Source organism: Podarcis erhardii (assembly GCF_964252035.2).
Source record: "Podarcis erhardii genome assembly, chromosome: 11".
Taxonomy (NCBI): domain Eukaryota; kingdom Metazoa; phylum Chordata; class Lepidosauria; order Squamata; family Lacertidae; genus Podarcis; species Podarcis erhardii.
This window is the reverse complement of record NC_138501.1, coordinates 50,090,770-50,109,871: the sequence shown is the minus strand read 5'-3', so window position 1 is coordinate 50,109,871 and position 19,102 is coordinate 50,090,770. Positions and strand designations below refer to the sequence as shown.

The 19,102-nt window shown below is 43.5% G+C and overlaps 1 protein-coding gene and 2 long non-coding RNA genes across 4 annotated transcripts in view; 1 reads left to right on the top strand and 2 right to left on the bottom strand.

Moving 5' to 3' along the window:
• The window catches only part of LOC309352913, a 911,067-nt gene that overhangs the window by 496,149 nt on the left and 395,816 nt on the right, over positions 1-19,102 (bottom strand). The window lies entirely within an intron of this gene.
• Positions 1-19,102, bottom strand: part of RIT2 (Ras like without CAAX 2) — a 268,996-nt gene that overhangs the window by 71,957 nt on the left and 177,937 nt on the right. Inside the window, exon 5 of one of the 2 annotated variants that reach the window (XM_081881676.1) lies at positions 14,467-15,037. The exons of the other annotated variant lie outside the window; for it this stretch is intronic. Within the exon in view, the coding sequence (XP_081737802.1) occupies positions 14,810-15,037 (228 nt within the window). The 3' untranslated portion in view covers positions 14,467-14,809. Of the gene's footprint in view, positions 1-14,466; positions 15,038-19,102 lie in introns of those variants that run through there. 2 annotated transcript variants of the gene reach the window in all.
• LOC309352895 overlaps positions 1-19,102 on the top strand; it is a 553,927-nt gene that overhangs the window by 445,453 nt on the left and 89,372 nt on the right. The gene's annotated exons all lie outside the window — the stretch shown is intronic.

The window sequence follows — 19,102 nt, the reverse complement described above, 5'->3', positions numbered from 1 at the left end:
AAATTATATTTGATTATTTTAATTATATTTTATAATTTTATCTTAATTAATTATATTTGATTATTTTAATCTGTATTGTGTATCAAAGGGGGGAACGCGTGGAAGGGAACAGGTCGATTTTAGGGGATGGGAAAATATTTTTAAAACTGGGCTAATGATAATAAGTTCAAAATCTGGGATAAGAACTTGCTGAATTTATTTGTAAGAATTGGAATACAAGAGGGGGAGGGGAGGGGAAGTCCTGGAAATATGTTATTGAAAATAAGATTTTAAATTCGGATGGTTTTTTTGTTTGTTTGTTTTTTGTTGTAATTGGAAATTTCTAATAAATATTATTAAAAAAAAAAAAAAGATATATAACGAGCTGAAAAAGGTATTTAAGTATACCTTCCCTAAGAAACCAGAGGCCTTCCTTTTGGGCATTGTTGGCCAGAGGGTGTTAAAGAATGATCAAACATTTTTTATGTATGCGACAACAGCAGCAAGGATACTTGTCGCTAAATATTAGAAAACTCAAGATTTGCCCACGCTGGAAGAATGGCAGATGCAACTGATGGACTACATGGAGCTAGCAGAAATGACTGGCAGAATCCGAGACCTGGGAGAGGAAGCAGTGGAAGAGGACTGGAAGAAATTCAAGGACTACCTACAAAAACACTGTAAATTATATGAGTGTTAAGAAGGATGAGGGATTTGAAAATAACAGGGCACCATAAAATTTGGTGAAAAGATTATGAGAATGAGTGAATTTTATGAGAAAAATAAATTTTGAATAAATATTATGGTAAGATTAGATATTTAAGACCTAGATAAAAATATTCAAAGTTAGGGACAAAATATTGGAAAAGTGTACAATGAGAATGGAAATAAGGTGATAAATTGCTGGTTAAAGTGTTATAAATTTGGAAAGTAGGTGCGAGAGACGTGAGGAAGTCCAAAAATGAAGAAAAGTTGGTTATTATATGAGATTAAATTTTATGTTTGTTTTTCTTTTTTGTTTGTTTTTTGCTATGCTGTTTTCTTTTTCTCTATTGTAACAAAAAAATTCTTAATAATTTTTTTTAAAAAAATAAAATAAAATAAAATAAACCCTCCTTTCGACTTCCGCAGCAAGAAAGGTGCCAGCGGGAAGTACCTCCCTCCCTCTGCCTCCCTTGTTCTCTGATTTGTTCAGATCTCTGAGACCGTGGGGAGGGGGGGTCCCCCACACTCTCGACTGATGTCTCTTCTAGCTGCTCCCTCCCTTCTGGTTCCCCTGTCCTTATCTCATAGCTAGGTAACTCCTCCCTAAGCTATTCAGCTTCTGTGTCAGTATCTGGCACTCTCTCTGCTTCTGAAAATGCTGGAGGCAGGGTGTGTGTGAATATTCCCCCTCCTCTTCTGAGAGAAGCTGATCTACCTGCGACTGCATTCCCCAATCTTCAGGTCCAGACCAGTCCCAGACAGGTGTGGTCCATTGCTCTCATTGAGAAATTGACCTGCCAGGTTCAGGATGGCCAGAGGCAAGATGGGTCCTTTATGCTTTTGCAACACCTGTCATCAATTCATCTCCCATATGCATACCCTTCAACTGACTTGGGAAAAGTTGGGCATCCCAATTTGTAAAGCAATAGCACAGTGAGCATTTTAGGCACCACAATCTCGCACGATCTCACACTGCTATAAAACCCTAAAAAATGTGCTTAGAGGTGGGGGAGAGACTGCAGTCTCCTGCAGATCACATGACTCGCACGGGACCATGGCCCCGGTAGACATGCATTCCAGTTTTTGGCTTGGACATGTTGGAGGGTATGCATATGAGACGGAACTATCCATCAAGTCAACGTCCCCAGACCCAAGGAAGCAAACATCGGGAAAGACCTACTGGATTATATGTGTTATAATGTGGTTCTGAGGAGTGGTTTCAACTTTAAGCTGCTGCTCCACCTTTCTCCAAACAATGACAGACTAGCTGCTATTGTTGTTGTTTATTGTATTCTGAATTGCGTTTATTATATGTAAAAAGGCCACTAAATGCATTTTTAAAAAATAAACAAATCAGTTGATTGTGTTCTATTCTGCATTCATCTTTGTGTGCAGCCCAGTGAGGTATTAAAACTGTTGTTTTTTTTTTAAAAAAAGGAGACACTGAACCAGAAATATATTGTGTTTGTCTGGGTGTGGGTGTATCACTTATTTTCTCTTATTAAGGAAAGCTAGTTTCTTGTAAGGTTTCTGAAACCAATGGACTGCTATAGGCTTTTGCAATTGCCTCCTTCCTTCTGAAACAGATCTGAAACTAATTAGAACACACACAGGGAGAGAAAGAGAGAAAGAAGAGAGAGAGAGAGAGAGAGAGAGAGAGAGAGAGAGAGAGAGAGAAAGAGAGAGCGCACCACCACCAAACACCAAATGGCAGGATTAAAAAAGGGGGAAAACTGGCATTTTCCCAGACAATCCAATCATTTTTCGTATGAGCCAAAGAGCTCTTCAAGCTTCTTCACCACACATCTGCCTCCTTCAAGAAATCCCCCTGCTGTATTTTCCTCATACAGTTGGGTCTCTTCCAAATGCACCTGCATGGAAACCACCTTATTAGCAAAACACCGAAGGAGCCAGCCAGCTTTTTTGCATTTTGCATTAGCATCCGGCCCGTGAATGCTGTGTGGCGGAGCCGCCAGCAGCGAGATGTTCTGAATATGGCATTTGCAGGCCTAGTCGGAGTCCTCCTGTGTGTGAGACGTATGCGTGAAATGCCATTACCAGTCCTCAGCAGGCCACATCCGTGCCATCGCCTAGATTTGGAGGGCAAGCCAATGAGGGTTTAGAGCCGTGCTGTGCAAGATTAAGAGCTGTGCCAGCTTCCCATGCAAACCTCTCCCTCAAACTTCTGAAACGACAAGATGCTTGATGTTTGCAAAGCATCTCCTAGTGGTATGCTTTCCATTTCAGAACAGTCCTGAAGGGGTGGCACTCTGAAAATATGAAACTGCCTTCTCTGCTGGGTCAGATCTGCCTAGCTTACTATTGTCTACCCTGACTGGTGGTAGTTCTGGTAGGGTATCAGTGTGTGAAGGGCTGGGAGGGTCAGGGTCAAGGTGATATCAAGCCTTCAGGGAATTACGATCCCTCCCCCAGTGACAGTCAAAAGGCAGATGACCAAAAAGAGTTATTACCACATAATTTATTCAGCCGATCAGAAGTTCGGCGGTTCAAATCCCCACGACAGGGTGAGCTCCCGTTGTTCAGTCCCAGCTCCTGCCAACCTAGCAGTTCAAAAGCATGTCAAAGTGCAAGTAGATAAATAGGTACTGCTCCGGCGGGAAGGTAAATGGCGTTTCTGTGTGCTGCTATGGTTCACCAGAAGTGGCTTAGTCATGCTGGCCACATGACCTGGAAGCTGTACGCCGGCTCCCTCAGCCAATAAAGCGAGATGAGCATCGCAACCCCAGAATCGGCCACGACTGGACCTAATGGTCAGGGGTTCCTTTACCTTTACCTTTAATTTATTCAGACAAAGGAACACTGTCTCCATTAATGATGGCGTTGCTGTAAGTAAAGTCTCTCTCTCTCTCCCCCCCCTTCAGTCCCTCTTAATCTACGTCACTCCTGGTCAGTGCTTTCTATCTCTCAGATTTCTGTTCTATCATCCTGAGTGCTCATCTAGTTCTGGGAGACGGGGGCTTAGGAACGCTTTCCAAAGACACTGAGTCTTCCAGCTTACTCTCCCCCAGTGCTTCTCCTTCCTATTGCTCCTCCACAATATCCCAGCTCTTACCCTCATCAGCCTCTGAACTATGCCCTTCTTCAAACCACTGTTTGTTTGTTCAAACCATCTATACTGTCCTCCTCTTCCTGCGAAGGTGGGTGGGGGGCCCTCTCACCATTCCTCCTCAGTCCAGCTCCTGACAGTCAGGCCATTAGGAATGTGATGGAGTGGAGAAGGTCACAAGCCCACTCTCATGCTCCTCATGTTCTGGAGAATGTGCAGGGAGAAGATGCCCAAACAGTGTTACTAGGTGCATAGGAAGCTCCCTTATGCTGAGATAGACCACTGAACTATCTAACTTAGTATTGTTAAGAGTGAAGGACAGTGGCTCTCCACGGTTTCAAAGGGGGTCTCTTCCTCGATCCTGTTGAGGTTTGTGAGAAACTGCAGCTTTCAAGTGGACAATTAGTGAGTTGGCAAGAAGCCAAGTTAAGCAAGAGTACATGAGAAAGTCTGCTTGGAGATAGGGAAGCCTAGCAACAGGTATGATTGGCTAAAAGTTTCCCCTTACAAGTAGCATGACACAGTAATTTGGTGTTGGAGTTCAGAGGTTGGTGTGTAGAGTTTGAATCAAGTCTGTGTATATAGTAACTTGTACAAAGCTGTGCAATAATAAAAGCAAATACAAATCAAATTACTGTTCAGCACGTTATGTTCCTGAGTCGTCATCCTGGACTACACGGACTAAGCAGCTGGTAGCAGAGAGTTTTGGTTGAGATCCATCAACAAATCCTACCTGTCCTACACAGAAATGCTGGGGACTAAACCTGGGACCTTCTGAATGCAAAGCTTGAGCTTTCCTTTTGAGCTATGACCCTTCAGTAGGAATTGAATAGGATTCATTGGTAGAGGGGATGTTTAATTCTTTCCCCACAATCACTTGTCTGCTAATATATATCCTCACGATGTCCTCATGGTGGGGATCCACAATCCCACTTTTGATAGTGTTCACATCTGCAAAAACCTTTGGAGCATGTTCCTTAACTCCCACTGAAACCTTGTGATTTTTGTACCGCAAATGTTCCAGCTGTGTGTGTCCTCATTTTGTTGCACTATAATGCAAGATGGCCAAAATGTCAAAACATTTGTGAAGCATCACAGAACAGCTAATAAAGTTGAACCATGTACAGACATTGCAGTATAAAGCCACCACAAATAAACCATCATAGTGTCAATGCTCCAGAATCCTCCAGCAAAAAACAACAACACTGTTATTGAGTTGCCACAGACTCTTATAACCACCCAGCCACTGACCAATGTCCTTTATGGAGTGGCGTTCCCTGCAAGGAGTCAGTGGATTTTGCTTTCCACAACTCCTTATTCCCCACCTTCTCTTCCTCCAGAAGTGGTGATCAATAACACTCTTTTCACATTGGTTCTTGTAAGCTGTTGAAACCGTTGTGAGTCTCCAAGCCCTACCGTGGGGCAAGAGAAATATTGATGCATGACAAAGTGCTTGGCTGGGAAATTTTCATTGTCACATTAATTGTCTAATGACAGAAGACATACAGTTGGCAAGACAGCTGTGTCAGAGGCTCTGATCTTTATTACCTCTTGAGGGAGAGATTCAAGTCGCCACAGGAGCTTGGGGCTCTCAAGTGGACATTCGTTCCGATCATGAAAACAACCTCATAATTCAGAGCAGTTGTAGCAAAATTGGAACATTTGGTTAAATTAGGGTGGCGGAATCCAGCAGCGCCGGGGAAACGATAAATCAGGATGGAAGGCCAGGAGAGGGCCTCTGGGGTGGCTTTCACAGCAGTTACAAGACTATCCCCATCTTCGATGCAAATCACCGTGCCATGCAGATATCCCACAGGGCTCCAGGGAGATTTTTCAGCCAAAAAAAGAACCCCAAAGAAAGAGCAAAGTGCAGGCAGAATAAACTGCACATGGTGAAAGAAATAAGCCAACTGCAAGACAAGAGTATAATTTAAATACCGTGCATATAATAAACTGTATTATCTGTGTTACAGCATAAAAAGAAAATCAGGCTTCCATACCAAGGTTACTCAAATTCTGTACATAGTAAGAGTGATTTCTGTAGCCTGAGCAATTTTTGGCAAAATTTTTGAATTAAGTCACTTTGCATACATCCCCCCCACCCCCAATTAGTCATTTGCTTCTTCTAACCACAGGGCCTGATTAATTTTGTTGCAGTTGTTTATATAAGAAGAGTTTGGATTTGATATCCCGCTTTATCGCTACCCAAAAGAGTCTCAAAGCGGCTAACATTCTTCTTTCCCTTCCTCCCCCACAACAAACACTGTGAGGTGAGTGAGACTGAGAGACTTCAGAGAAGTGTGACTAGCCCAAGGTCACCCAGCAGCTGCATGTGGAGGGGCGGAGACGCGAACCCGGTTCACCAGATTACGAGTCTACCGCTCTTAACCACTATACCACACTGGCTCCTTTTAAGCCACCTTTTAGGATATAAATCCTCCTGGGGCAGCTTACAACCAAATGGCACATTTAAAAAACGTAACATATTCTTTTAACGTATTAAAAACTCATCTAGATCCATCACACAGGGCTGTTAATGGCAGATTGCCAGGGGTGGTTGTGTCACAGTGTAGGAGAAAAGTTCCATTAAGACCCTGATGTGGTTTTCGCCTGCCTGCCTGTCCTCTCCTGAAATCCATCCCACAATAAGGACAATGGTAGATTGCCTGGGGTGTAGGGAGACCAGTTGCAGCTGCTGAGATGGTTTTTGCTTGCAATCGATGGTAGATTGTCCTCTAGATGGGGGAGGACAGCAGGGCTTGAGGTAGCTCTGAAATGCCTTCACCTAAAGGAAGGATATGGGCTACCAGGCTATGGGTTAATAATGGTATGGGGAGCTTTCTGTTGTGCCCAAAATTAATTGTACTCAGAGTAGTTCCATCAAAATTACTGGAATTGACTGTTTTAGATTCATTCATTTAAGTAGGTATACCCTGAGTAGCAGTTAGTTGGATACAGTCTTATCAGTGTTAAAGGTTTCCAGAGAAAACTGGATTGTGTTATCATAAAACTATTAGAGGAGGCTGCAGAAGTGTCATGCATACAGATACCTGAGGAATTTGATCTTTGTGAATTCTCCTGTGAACTGATGTGATCTGCACATACTGGACTAATGTGTGAATTGAAACTGAGTTAACCACAAGCTTTCACATCCCCTGAACTTTCAGATGAAGTTCTTCGGTCAAAAAAAGAGGTCTCAATATGGATTTTAAAATGTGTCCTTTTTTTGTGTGTGAACCAAATGTCTCACATCTGCCTGCCCTCTCCATTGAGAAACCAGGACGCACGACGATGCTTGTACACATGCCTCACAAATGAAAATATTGAGGGTCCCTCTTGATCTTTGACAAAAGTAAGATTTTCTGTGGAAGAAGAAAGGGTAGTTTTCCCAAAGACTTTATAGTGTGGGATAAATTTCTCTTGGGGGTTCAAGTATGGAGATTCAAACCAAAGTCCCAGCCGGTCAGACTTTATTCAGGAATTCATTACGGGACAGAGCCCTAGGAGTCTGCAAGAGCTTTCCATTAGCACACAAACTATATAGGAAATATATTATTTATTTTATTGCTTGCTTGTAAAAACCGCAGGATGCTTTTCTACATCATCTTTGCTGTTCACCCTCTAACCCAATTACTTTCTGCCCCCTCACCATCTCAGTATCTCTTCATCCAACCACAGTCCTTGAAATGCAACTTTACTCAATCCATCTTTTTCACTGTACCTATCAGAATCCTTCTTGTACCTTATATGGAGCAGTTTTTCAGCCGTTAGGTTCTCTCTCCACTGGTTCTTGCCAGTTTTGTGGTCAGGATTCACATTTGCATATGTGACTCTGACCTTACTGTTTATGAGTTTACAGAAATGCCACATCAATAGCTAGCTGAATAAGGTTGATGATATGTGGCAGCAGGCAATAAAATAAAATAAAATAAACAATAAAATAAACAATAAAAAACAATGACAACCTGGCAACTATACAATTGAAAGTGTTAAGCACAGAAACACCTTTGTTCTCTCTAATCCGGCATCCAAATTTCCTGAACTTTTCTCCAGAGTGGCAACATTGCATTACCCATCCATCACTCTTTTAGCTTGGATTTTGTTCGGAAAACACGGTGTGAACACAGTCTGCTACAGGGCTTTTTGATAGTTTGCATGTGTTTTTCTTACAGGTTGTGATCCGGTTCATATGCAAAGTAATGAAATCAGAGAACAAAGGGGATTTCTGATGTGATTGCACAATCACATCCTGCTTCCTTTTTGGTTCCACGATTTATTCATTCTGTATATGTGCTGGAGCACAGCAATTTCCCATTAAAAAAGCAAAACAAAAAAACAAAACCCCACAACTATTTAAAATACCACCAAGGAGGCAGATCAGAGCCAACCCACAGAACAATAGCAGGACAGTATATGGAATAAGTCTGATTATCTGTAGTACTAGGGGTCAGATTATAAAATCTGTATGTGTTTGTGGGGAGAGGGGCAGTGATTGACAGCACTCAGTTTATGAATCCCCTTTTGGGAGAGACCTAACTCATAGCAAAATCAATATTTTCAACAACAAGCAACCTTCCGAGAGAAGAAATGCCAGCGGTGGGCAATGCCAAAAGGTCAAAGTGGGCATAGGTCACCAATGTAACCCTCAATTTTTAAATTCAGGTTTTGCAAGCTTTGCCCAGTCTCCCATATCTTGATATATTGAGGGCACAAATGCTATGAGCTAAGCAAATTTTATAATTTGGAGCAGGTTGAAGTTTGGGCAACTTCACGATGCGCTCCAGTTTGAAGAAGAATGTAGACGGACAGCCAAGGTCATCAGAAGCATGTAAAACAAGTCTGTTGAGGAATGGTTGGAAGAACCGGAAGTGTTAAACCAGGAGGAGAAACGTTTGATGGTGCGCAAGGCCACATAATACCCAAAGGACTGTCACATAGAGTGGGGGGAACCAAAGACTTTTTCTCTGAGGGCAGAACTTGATGAGCTAGGATATGGGTGCTGGAAGAGACTCTTGAGAGTCCCATAGACTGCAAGAAGATCAAACCTCTCCATTCTGAAGGAAATCAGCCCTGAGTGCTCCCTGGAAGGACGGATCCTGAAGCTGAGGCTCCAATACTTTGGCCACCTCATGAGAAGAGAAGACTCACTGGAAAAGACCCAGATGTTGGGAAAGATGGAGGGCACAAGGAGAAGGGGACGAGAGAGGACGAGATGGTTGCACAGTGTTCTCGAACCTACAAACATGAGTTTGACAAAACTGCGGGAGGCAGTGGAAGACAGGAGTGCCTGGCGTGCTCTGGTCCATGGGGTCACGAAGAGTCGGACAGGACTAAACGACTAAACAACAAAGGATATGCGTGAGCAGATTTTAGTAGATTATTAGGAGAAGCTTCATGGTGGAAAGATCAACTTGACAACTGGAACCTGTTGCTGGGGGGAGGGACTCCCTTTTGCTTTATGGTAAGCCAGTCATAGAATCATACGTAGAACTGGGAGTGACCCTGAGGATTATCTAGTCCAACCCCTTGCAATGCAGGAATCTCAGCTAAAGCATCCATGACAGGTGGTCATCCAACCTCTGCTTAAAAACCTCCAAGGAAGCAGAGTCCACAAACTCCAGAGGGAGCCCACTCCACCGTCACAGCAGTTCTCACTGTCAGAAAGTTATTCCTGATGTTTCGTCAAAATCCCTTTGGTGTAATTTGAATCCATTAGTTTGAGTTCCTACCTTCCAGTGAAGCCATAGGGGCTGCTGTAGTTTTCCTGCATCACATTAGAGGGGGTAGGCTTATAACAAGGATGGGAAACTGTTGGACTATAGGCCCCATCATCCCTATAATAATAATAATAATTTATTATTTATACTCCACCCATTTGGCTGAGGAAATTTCAACCCCTCCCATATCCAAGAATCTCCTGACGAGTCTGCTGATTCTCCAGAGAGGAGGAGCAGTGTTCTGCTTTCTACTTATTCAGCTCCAGCACCAAGTCAGTCAGTCAGTCAGTCAGTGTGTCGAAGAGAGAGAGAGACTGAGTGTTAGAGATCGTGTGTAGAGATAAGGTTGCTGCTAAGAGCAGCTGCAGACACTCAGTGCAGCATTCATTTATGCTTAGACCTATTTAGCTCTGTATATAGTTTTGTATTATAGTTGTAGTTATAGAATAAAAGAAGATATTCTACAGAGCTGCTCTCCGAGTCATTTATACACTGCTAGACTCTGCTATACTCTGCTGTGTGACGACTGTATTGTGGAAGTGAATCTGGTGCTCACAACTCTAAGCTGTGAGTCCACTGCACTTTGACCTGTTCCTGTGCAGAAGGTGGTCTCTGGAAGTGCTACCCGGCTCGCCTAGCCCAGTCGGGCTTGAATGCATGAGTCCAGTTGGTGACACTGGCTCAAGGGCGATGCTGACATTGGCTGGGTTCCCCCAGCCACTCTGGGCGGCTTCCAACTGAATATTAAAAACAATACAGCATCAAACATTAAAAACTTCCCTAAACAGGGCCACCTTAAGTTGTCTTTTAAAAGTAAAATATTTGCTTATTGCCTTGACATCTGCTGGGAGGGTGTTCCACAGGGCGGGTGCCAATACCGAGAAGGTCCTCTGCCTGCTTCACTTCTCGCAGCAAGGAAACTGCCAGAAGGCCCTCGGCGCTGGACCTCAGTGTCCGGGCTGGATGTTCCTGGCCATTGGCCAAGCTGGATGGGGCTCATGGGAGTTGAAGTCCAACTGCAGCTGGAGGGCCACAGGTTTCCCATCTGTGGCATATAAATTTATCTTTGTAAATTACCAGCCACACATGCATGAGAAATGAATGGCTATTATATGAGGAGAGACAGTGTCTGTTTGATTGGCCTTTGCAGGTATTCATGGATGGGTCCCCCAAAGTAGGTTTGCATGAAACTGGGAAAGAAAGATGGCAAAAAACTATGAGTGGAATCCAAGCCCTGACATTTTATGAAAGACATCTGGGGGAAATCAGCCAACAATGCTTCAGGAAAAGGACTCTCTTACATCAACTTCACCCACACGGAGAGTTTCACCTCTGAAATGAAAGAGTTTAATTTGATAATCGTTTAATTTGCTCTAATTGGATTTGCATTAATGCAATCTGAAATTCATGACATTCACTTCAATTTGTTTAATTTGTTTCAGGCATTTAACTTTGCCTTTGCCAAAACGAAAGGGAAATTGACATCCCACACCAACACAGCGGCACTCGCTTGTTATTTTAAAAAGAAAGGCAATTATTCATCCAGTCAAACAGTAACCAAGTAACATGTCGACCTGATAATCCAGAGTTTGTTTTTCGTTCTGTTTGTTTTGGTGGTGTTTTCCCCTCCTTTTGGCGCTTTTAGTCCACTCCATTGCCAAGGATGAACAAGATGCAATACACAATACACAAAATAAGAATGTCAAGTAATTATGAGGGAAAATAAAGGGGGGGGATTTCACAATTAATAAGAATAATGGAAGCTGTTGTTGAGCAAGGCCACTGAGTTGTGCTCCAAAGCACAAGCAAATTAGCTCACAAAGAGAAAGGGTTGAATTTCCCTCCCTCTCCCCAATCTGTTTGGAATGAGCTTTCCTTTCAGATATTTCTCATAGAACAGTGGTGACCAAACTTGGCCCTCCAGCTGTTTTTGGACTACAACTCCCATCATCCCTAGCTAACAGGACCAGTGGTCAGGGATGATGGGAATTGTAATCCCAAAACAGCTGGAGGGCCAAGTTTGGCCATGCCTGTCATAGAATATCCTAACATTATTTACATAAGTTCACCATGCTGCCACCCCTCTCCTTCCCCTACGAAGCTGATTCAACCCCTGGGGATCCAGAGGCAGGAGGTTCCTAAGTTCCAACCCCATCAGCAACTGTTGCTATTAGCCTTTTGGGCATCATCTGTGCCACCCTTTCCTATGCTGGCACATATTTGGAGACCCTGTTCCTCTCACAGAGCTACAATTCCCAGAGTTCCTATGAAGAGGAAAATATTGTTAAGTCACTCTGGGAATGATGGGAGTTGTGAACCATTTGGAGGGTTGCAGATGTTGGCTGCCACTGCCTAAACACAGGTCATTTTGAAGGCCATGTGACGCAATGGATAGTCTCATCCATACCCACAGAAGTAAAGAAAGAGACACCACACCAGTGAATTTGATTCCCAAGTCACATGATTCATTAAAAAATAACAATAATCCTAAAACATGGAGAATGGCTATATTCATCTCTTTACCCCGGCAAACCAGGGGCTGCAAGCAAGCCTGTATAAGCACTGACAACATGTCACCATCTTCTTTTCCCACATTTATTATGGCATGCACACTGAACTCTGCATTCATCCTGGTTTCTTTTAGATAAAATATTAAACATAGCAAGTGACAAAACCATATATGACGATGCGAAAACGAAAACCAGGGGTGGGGAGCAGCAGCAAGTCTCAATTTCAAGAATGTAAACTTGTCCCTTCCCTAATTTACATCTCTTTTATTCCTATATTTAGTTTTCAAATATCTGATGATTTGGTATGTTTTTGTGCATGCTTCCATGATTTTACTTCACAAAGCACAACAAACGAAATTCTACCTACCTACCTACCTACCTACCTACCTACCTACCTGCCTACCTACTGAATGGAGTCATGCAGTGGCTCCAGCTCTATCCCAGATCCTGTTCTGGGTTCACCCAGGATTTGGGTGGAGTGGGTTCAGTCTGCCCTAGGTTAGATCAGGTCCACGCAGAGTGATCTGGGACTGTGAAAAGGGGAGAGGAGTTGGGTAGCACATGCCCTCTGGGTGCGTCTCATTCTCCCTGCTCCTGAACATGTGTTTAATTAGGCCTCTGAACCCTAATTAAGCAAAGTCATTGATTTGGCTTGGATCATCCAATTATTTCTATACTGCTTTTTGGTCCAGATCCCCAGAATGGGTTTCACAGCACTGGAAAAATCCCAGGCACCTGACCATTCCTAGCTCTAAAACAGGTTTGACACTCATCCTGGATTGGGGCACTCTGAAGCATTGGATAGGACCCCAAATTGAATTGGGGGAGCCATGCACAGCTCTACTTTCTATATTATGTTCATACTGTGTAGGAAAGAAAGAGCAAGAATCACCATCATAACATCTCTCTAAAAGCACAAATAAATCCTTACATACAGCACGTTTTTTTTAAAAAAGCCATGTTCCTAACATTTTGCTGCTCTAGTGCATCCTTTGTCAATCTGGTGTCCTCAGTATGTTTTTGGACTACAAATCCCATCAATCTGGACCAGCTCATCTGTGCTAGCAGGGGCTGATGGGTGTTTAATCCAAAACCTACACGAGATGCCATGTTGGCAAAGGATGCTCTGGTTATATATGCCTCATCATTTCTTGGGTTAGGCTCTGAGAATGAGATTAACAAGCCTTCCAAGTGCCCTGGCACAATGATAATGGGGACAATATAAAGATCCTGGCTAGATTTAAAGGCATGCCTTAATTGGGCAAATATCCCATCCTGTTTTATGACCACCCGCTGAGATAATGATTTCATAGTGAGATAAGAATCGAATCTGCCAGGGTTAGGGAAGGGAGTGAACTGGCTCATATATTAAATGTTTGTACAGGACACCATTGGAAAAAAATATATGGCTGATTGTATATATGCATGTTGTGGCCAAATATCCAGATCCCAGGGTGATTGACCACAAAGTGAGTCGTCTCTTTGGAGCTGTAGCAGAACTATCTATGTCTGTCTGAGATCGGATGCTGGTGAGGAAAAGACTACTAATTTTTGCCATCTTTGCCTCGGCAGGTCTATAAAGGCTTCCTTGCTTTCATTCCTTGGTGGAGGCATCCTGGCTAATTAGGATCAGCAGTCTGAAGTGTTCCCCAGTTGGGTTATGACTTATGGCAGAAGCTCCAACCAAGACCTTTGTGTGCTTTGGCCAATTAGGTAAGGTTAAGTGTTATGGATTATTTGGAAGCTGGGTGGCTATAAATCAAGAACCACAGTACCTAGAGAAGCAGGCGAGTATGAAGGAATGGAATAGGAACTGGCTGATCTATGGTAGAAGCCAAGGCTAGGGGCCCTCAAGTGGCATGCAATCAAAAATAAATATAGGACCCTAAAGTAAACATAACTGCTGGTGACATAAGTTTATGCTGACTGGGTTCCTGATGACAGACACTGCCTTTCCATTCAGTCAACACTTCATAACAACCCTTGTAAGTACTTATAATATGCCTTAAGCACAGTGTTTTGAGTTTTGCCAGGAGACCTTGTTGGTTATGCCACCACCAAGCCAATCCTGGGCTGCTGGAATTTATGAGAGGACCAGCTTGATGGTGACACCTTAGCTTGGATTAGTCTTTCCCCCATTGTTCAGCTGGTGCTAAGGTTAGTTGGTTTCTAGTGCCAGGCGAATGCATTTCATTTCCGCCAGGTCTTCTGAGTTAACAGCATTGGCCATTGCAGTGAAGACAAATGATAGATGGAGTAGCTCCATACATTGGATTTTATAGTAAAAGTAGTTGTCTTGTGAATGTATTATTGGTTTGCTTTTATGTAGGTGTATGTTGTGACCAACACAGAGGTCGATTTATGATGAAGAGTGGGATATGAATTGTGGCTGACTTCCAACCTTAGTCATGCTCAGAGTAGACCTCCTTGAAATAATAATAATAATAATAATAATAATAATAATAATAATAATAAGGACTGAAGGAATTACATTCTATTGATTTCAATGGGTCTAACTTTGTGTATGACTTAGTTGACCATTAATCTTTAGAAATAAATACATAAAATACCTGAACATGACTGTCCATGAAATAAGAGACATTCACAGTGCATTTTTCTTTCCACTAAACATATTAAATGCAACACAACCTTCTCTTTACTAACACACTAGGAGGGGTTGTATCCCACTTTGCACAGAATCTTACCCAAAGTTAGAAGGCTGGTGCTGCATAAAAGGGACCCTGAAAAAATAAGACTGCATAAGATGATGCCTTCTGGAACTGTTCTGTGCAGTTCCCAAAAAACAGCAGCTAACTGCATGGGGACCACCATCAAGAAGGGATTTCCTTCTTCTTCTTCAAAGATCCTTTCAGTTTCTGCCACAGACTGTCCTTGTTCTTCAGCTTCCCATCTGCCGGAGGCAGAGACTTCTCCCTCTTTCGGATTTCTCTCACCAGCTTGTGAAAAACATCGTCGATGTAGAAATGCAAGGCAGCAGAGGTCTCAAAGAAAGGGCAAGCATACTGTCTGGCCAGGTTGACACCTTCCTCTCGGGAGACCTACAACAAAATTAAGATGGTCTTTGTCACAGAAGTAAGCCCCAAGCAGAGATTGACTGTAGGTCTAGCCAAGTCAGATTCAAACAAATGATATCAAAGTATTCCTGCTATGGTTGGGGACAATCTATATTTTTTGTAGACTATTTTTGGATTCAGTATTCATATAATCATCTGGAGATAGACCTGGAAACAGAATAGAATAGAATAGAATTTATTATTTATACCCCGCCCATCTGGTTGGGTTTCCCCAGCCACTCTGGGCGGCTTCCAACAAAGTATTAAAATACAGCGTCTTTTGAAGCTCTAATATTGAACACAACATCTCCCCTGATCTTTTGGCATCAGTTTCAGTCAAAGAGGCCTGAAGACATGGACCAGGTACTTACAGAGGTACAGTCAACAACATATTCCCTTGGCCATTACCCACCATGGTGTGTTTGAGCTAGTTGGAGTGAAAGTTCAAGGAGTGGTGAACACTACCTTAACAGAGGCAGTAGCATGACCACTCAACACAAAAGGTGTCCCCTAGACTCTGGGGTACTTGACAAGTCAATCCCTGCCTTCTAAGCTTAAGTCTTCCCTCTTCCCCTGTTTCCAATTCTAGCATCCCAAGGTGGATATCAATAATGACAGCATATACCTAGTCCTAATCATGAAAGTCTTGGAAGTGCCTTTCAGATGGACTTAGCTTCATCTAGGCTACCATTTTCATAACTGGAAACCACCTTGAGAGCCAGTGTGGTGTAGAGGTTGGACTAACACCAGGGAGACCATGAAGCTACACTTGGGTGACCTTGGGTTAGTCACCTACCTAACAAGGCCAGCTCTGATGATAAAAATGGGGAGGGGGAGAAGAGTGGTGAATGCTGCATGAAACTCCTTTGAAGAAAGGTGGGATAGAAATATAATAATAAATTGAACAAACATAATAGTAAAATATGATATAGGAAGATAGAGAGGATGTCAATTTTTTTAATTAAAAAAAAAGCCATTTTACTGTACAGTGGTACCTCGGGTTAAGTACTTAATTCATTCCGGAGGTCCGTTCTTAACCTGAAACTATTCTTAACCTGAAGCACCACTTTAGATAATGGGGCCTCCTGCTGCTGCCACGCCACTGAAGCACGATTTCTGTTCTCATCCTGAAGCAACGTTCTTAACCTGAAGCACTATTTCTGGGTTAGTGGAGTCTGTAACCTGAAGCGTATGTAACCTGAAGCGTATGTAACCCAAGGTACCACTGTACATAAGAATATAAGTGTGTGCAAAGAGATATACTGAATCAGGCCAATGGCTCCTCTAGTCCAGCAACCTGTTCTCACAGTGGCCAATAATATGTCTATGGAAAGCCTGCAAGCATAAGAAAACATTCTTCTCCCATTGGTTTCCAGTGACTGATATTGAGATGAATTGCTGCCTCGAACTTTGGAGGCAGAGCACAGCCATGATGGCTAGTAGCCACTGATAACCCTCTCCTCCATGAATTTGTCTAACCTTCTTTCATAGCCATCTAGCTCCATGGCCATCGCTGCCTCCTGTGGCCATGAGTTCCATAGTTTAACTATGCTATGCACAAAGCAGTATGCTTTCCTTTATCTGCCCCGAGCACTGCCTTTTATGCGTCCAATTTATTTCACATGGAGCATACCGTTTAAAACTTTGGGGAAATATCTCAGCTTTCAGGTTACTCTGGGCAGCCCCGTGACCTCATAAAGTGGAGAAATATTTATTGGCTACCCCATTAAAATTCCAGTTGTGGCTTTTGCCAGCCTCTCCTCTGAAAATTACAAGTGAGATTAAATGGAACGCTGACAGCATGCGGAGGCAGTGATGGATGGCCTGCCATCTTTTAAGACAGCTAGTGCTGTGCTAAGGTCAGCTCCTGCACACCAAAAGGACGCAGGGGAGGGGGGGAATGCCAGGAATGGGGCACAGCTTGGCAGGCACTGCCAGTCTCTGGGTCCCACTTGACAGGAGCTTGCATTTTTCTACATCACCTAGGGAGGAAGCAAGACAGCAAACAAATCAATACCTTAACTGTGCTTTGGGGATATTGTGTGTGTGTTGGTGTTGTTGCATGCCTCCCCCAGTTCCAAGTAATAAGCGACTTCAGAGGTGCTTGGACTTACCCAGGACTTACTTACTTTCCTTGGGATGAAGGTCAGCGGAGAATCTGGTGCCGTTAGATTACATGGTTTTATTTACACATATGGTATATACAACATGAGCGTAGGGTGGAAGGGCTCACAGAATTAACAATCCCCAAAGATCTTGCTTCTCCATTGGTCACAACTTGGGATGCAGCACAGAGCAAGACATTTGTTTCTCTCATTCACCAGCTTCTAACTCTCTCATAGGTAAAGGTAAAGGGACCCTTGACAATTAAGTCCAGTCGCGGACAACTCTGCGGTTGCGGCGCTCATCTCGCTTTACTGGCCAAGGGAGCCGATGTTTGTCTACAGACAGTTTTTCCGGGTCATGTGGCCAGCATGACTAAGCCGTTTCTGGCGAAACCAGAGCAGCGCACGGAAACGCTGTTTACCTTCCCGCCGGAGCAGTACCTATTTATCTACTTGCACTTTGACGTGCTTTCGAACTGCTAGGTTGGCAGGAGCTGGGACCGAACAACGGGAGCTCACCCCATCGCGGGGATTCAAACCACCGACCTTCCAATCGGCAAGACCAAGCAGCACAGTGGTTTAACCCACAGTGCCACCGGTGTCCCTCATACAACTCTTGTTCTTCTAGGTACTAGATAGCCGAGGGAGGTGGGGTTGTGAAAGCCCCTCCCCATTTGCTTCTATTGCACGGAATAACTTTTTTGAATATGCTAATTTGTGGTACCTTACTAGCTAGCCAAAGCCACAACCTTGACAAAGAGGCTGGTTTGGCAGGTTTGCTGTTAAACATTCACACTGATAAAGGGTCTCAGGTTTTTGAAAGGGTCAGGGTGTTATCCAGACTGACCCCCCCAAATTCACAGCAATATAGAATTGTAGATTTGGATGTCACCTCACGGGTCATCAAGTCCAACGTTCCTGCCATGCGGGAATCACAGCTAACAAATAAACTGTGTTCTTTCCCTGCTTCTGTGCGTTGTGCCTCACTTTCAAACCTGGTCAAGAGCAGCATCAAACTCCCTACCTAAGTGTGTTTTGCTCAGAGAGTTATCATTAAGTAAAGCAGCTAAATCAGTCTGGCAGATTTGGAGGTTGGTCTCCGAAGTAGGGAGACGATAAATCTCTTCCTGCGCACGCCACACCTGCAGCCGCGGCAATCAGTGCTCTCGGCCCCTTGATAAGCCACCAGTTATTAAAGGCAGAGGGGTTGCCATGACGAGGCTTTCTAGGCCGCAGGTGGAATGATAATTGGTACAAAGCTTCTCTTAAAGTTACTCTTTCAGCCTGGCTGCCTTTCATTAGCTATGAAAAAACCAGGCTGGTTTAACTCTCTTTCCTTTATCGTTGAGATCTATATCCTGCCTTAACTCTGGATCATGGAAAAGAGAGTAAAGTTTGGAAGGATCAAGATTAGGAACAGTACAGCTTTATTCTGCCTTGGTCAGACCACACCTGGAATACTATGTCCAATTCTGGGTACCACAATTTAAGAAAGATGTTGACAAGCTGGAACGTGTGCAGAGGAGGGCAGCCAAGATGATGAAGGGTCTGGAAACCAAGCCTTATGAGGAACGGTTGAAGGAGCTGGGTATGTTTAGCCTGGAAAAGAGGAGACTGAGAGGAGATATGATAGCCATCTTCAAATATATAAAGGCCTGTTGTATGGAAGAGGGAGTATGCTTATTTTCTCCTGCTGTTGAAGGTAGGACTCGAGGCAATGGCTTAAGTTACAAGAAAGGAGATTCCAACTAAATATTTGGAAAAACTTTCTGACAGTGAGAACTGTTCAATAGTGGAACAGACTCCCACAAGAGGTGGTGGACTCTCCTTCCTTGGAGGTTTTTAAAACAGGTTGGATGGTCATCTGTCATAGATGCTTTAGCTGAGATTCTTGCATTGCAGGGGGTTAGACTAGATGACCCTCAAGGTCCCTTGCAACTCTAAG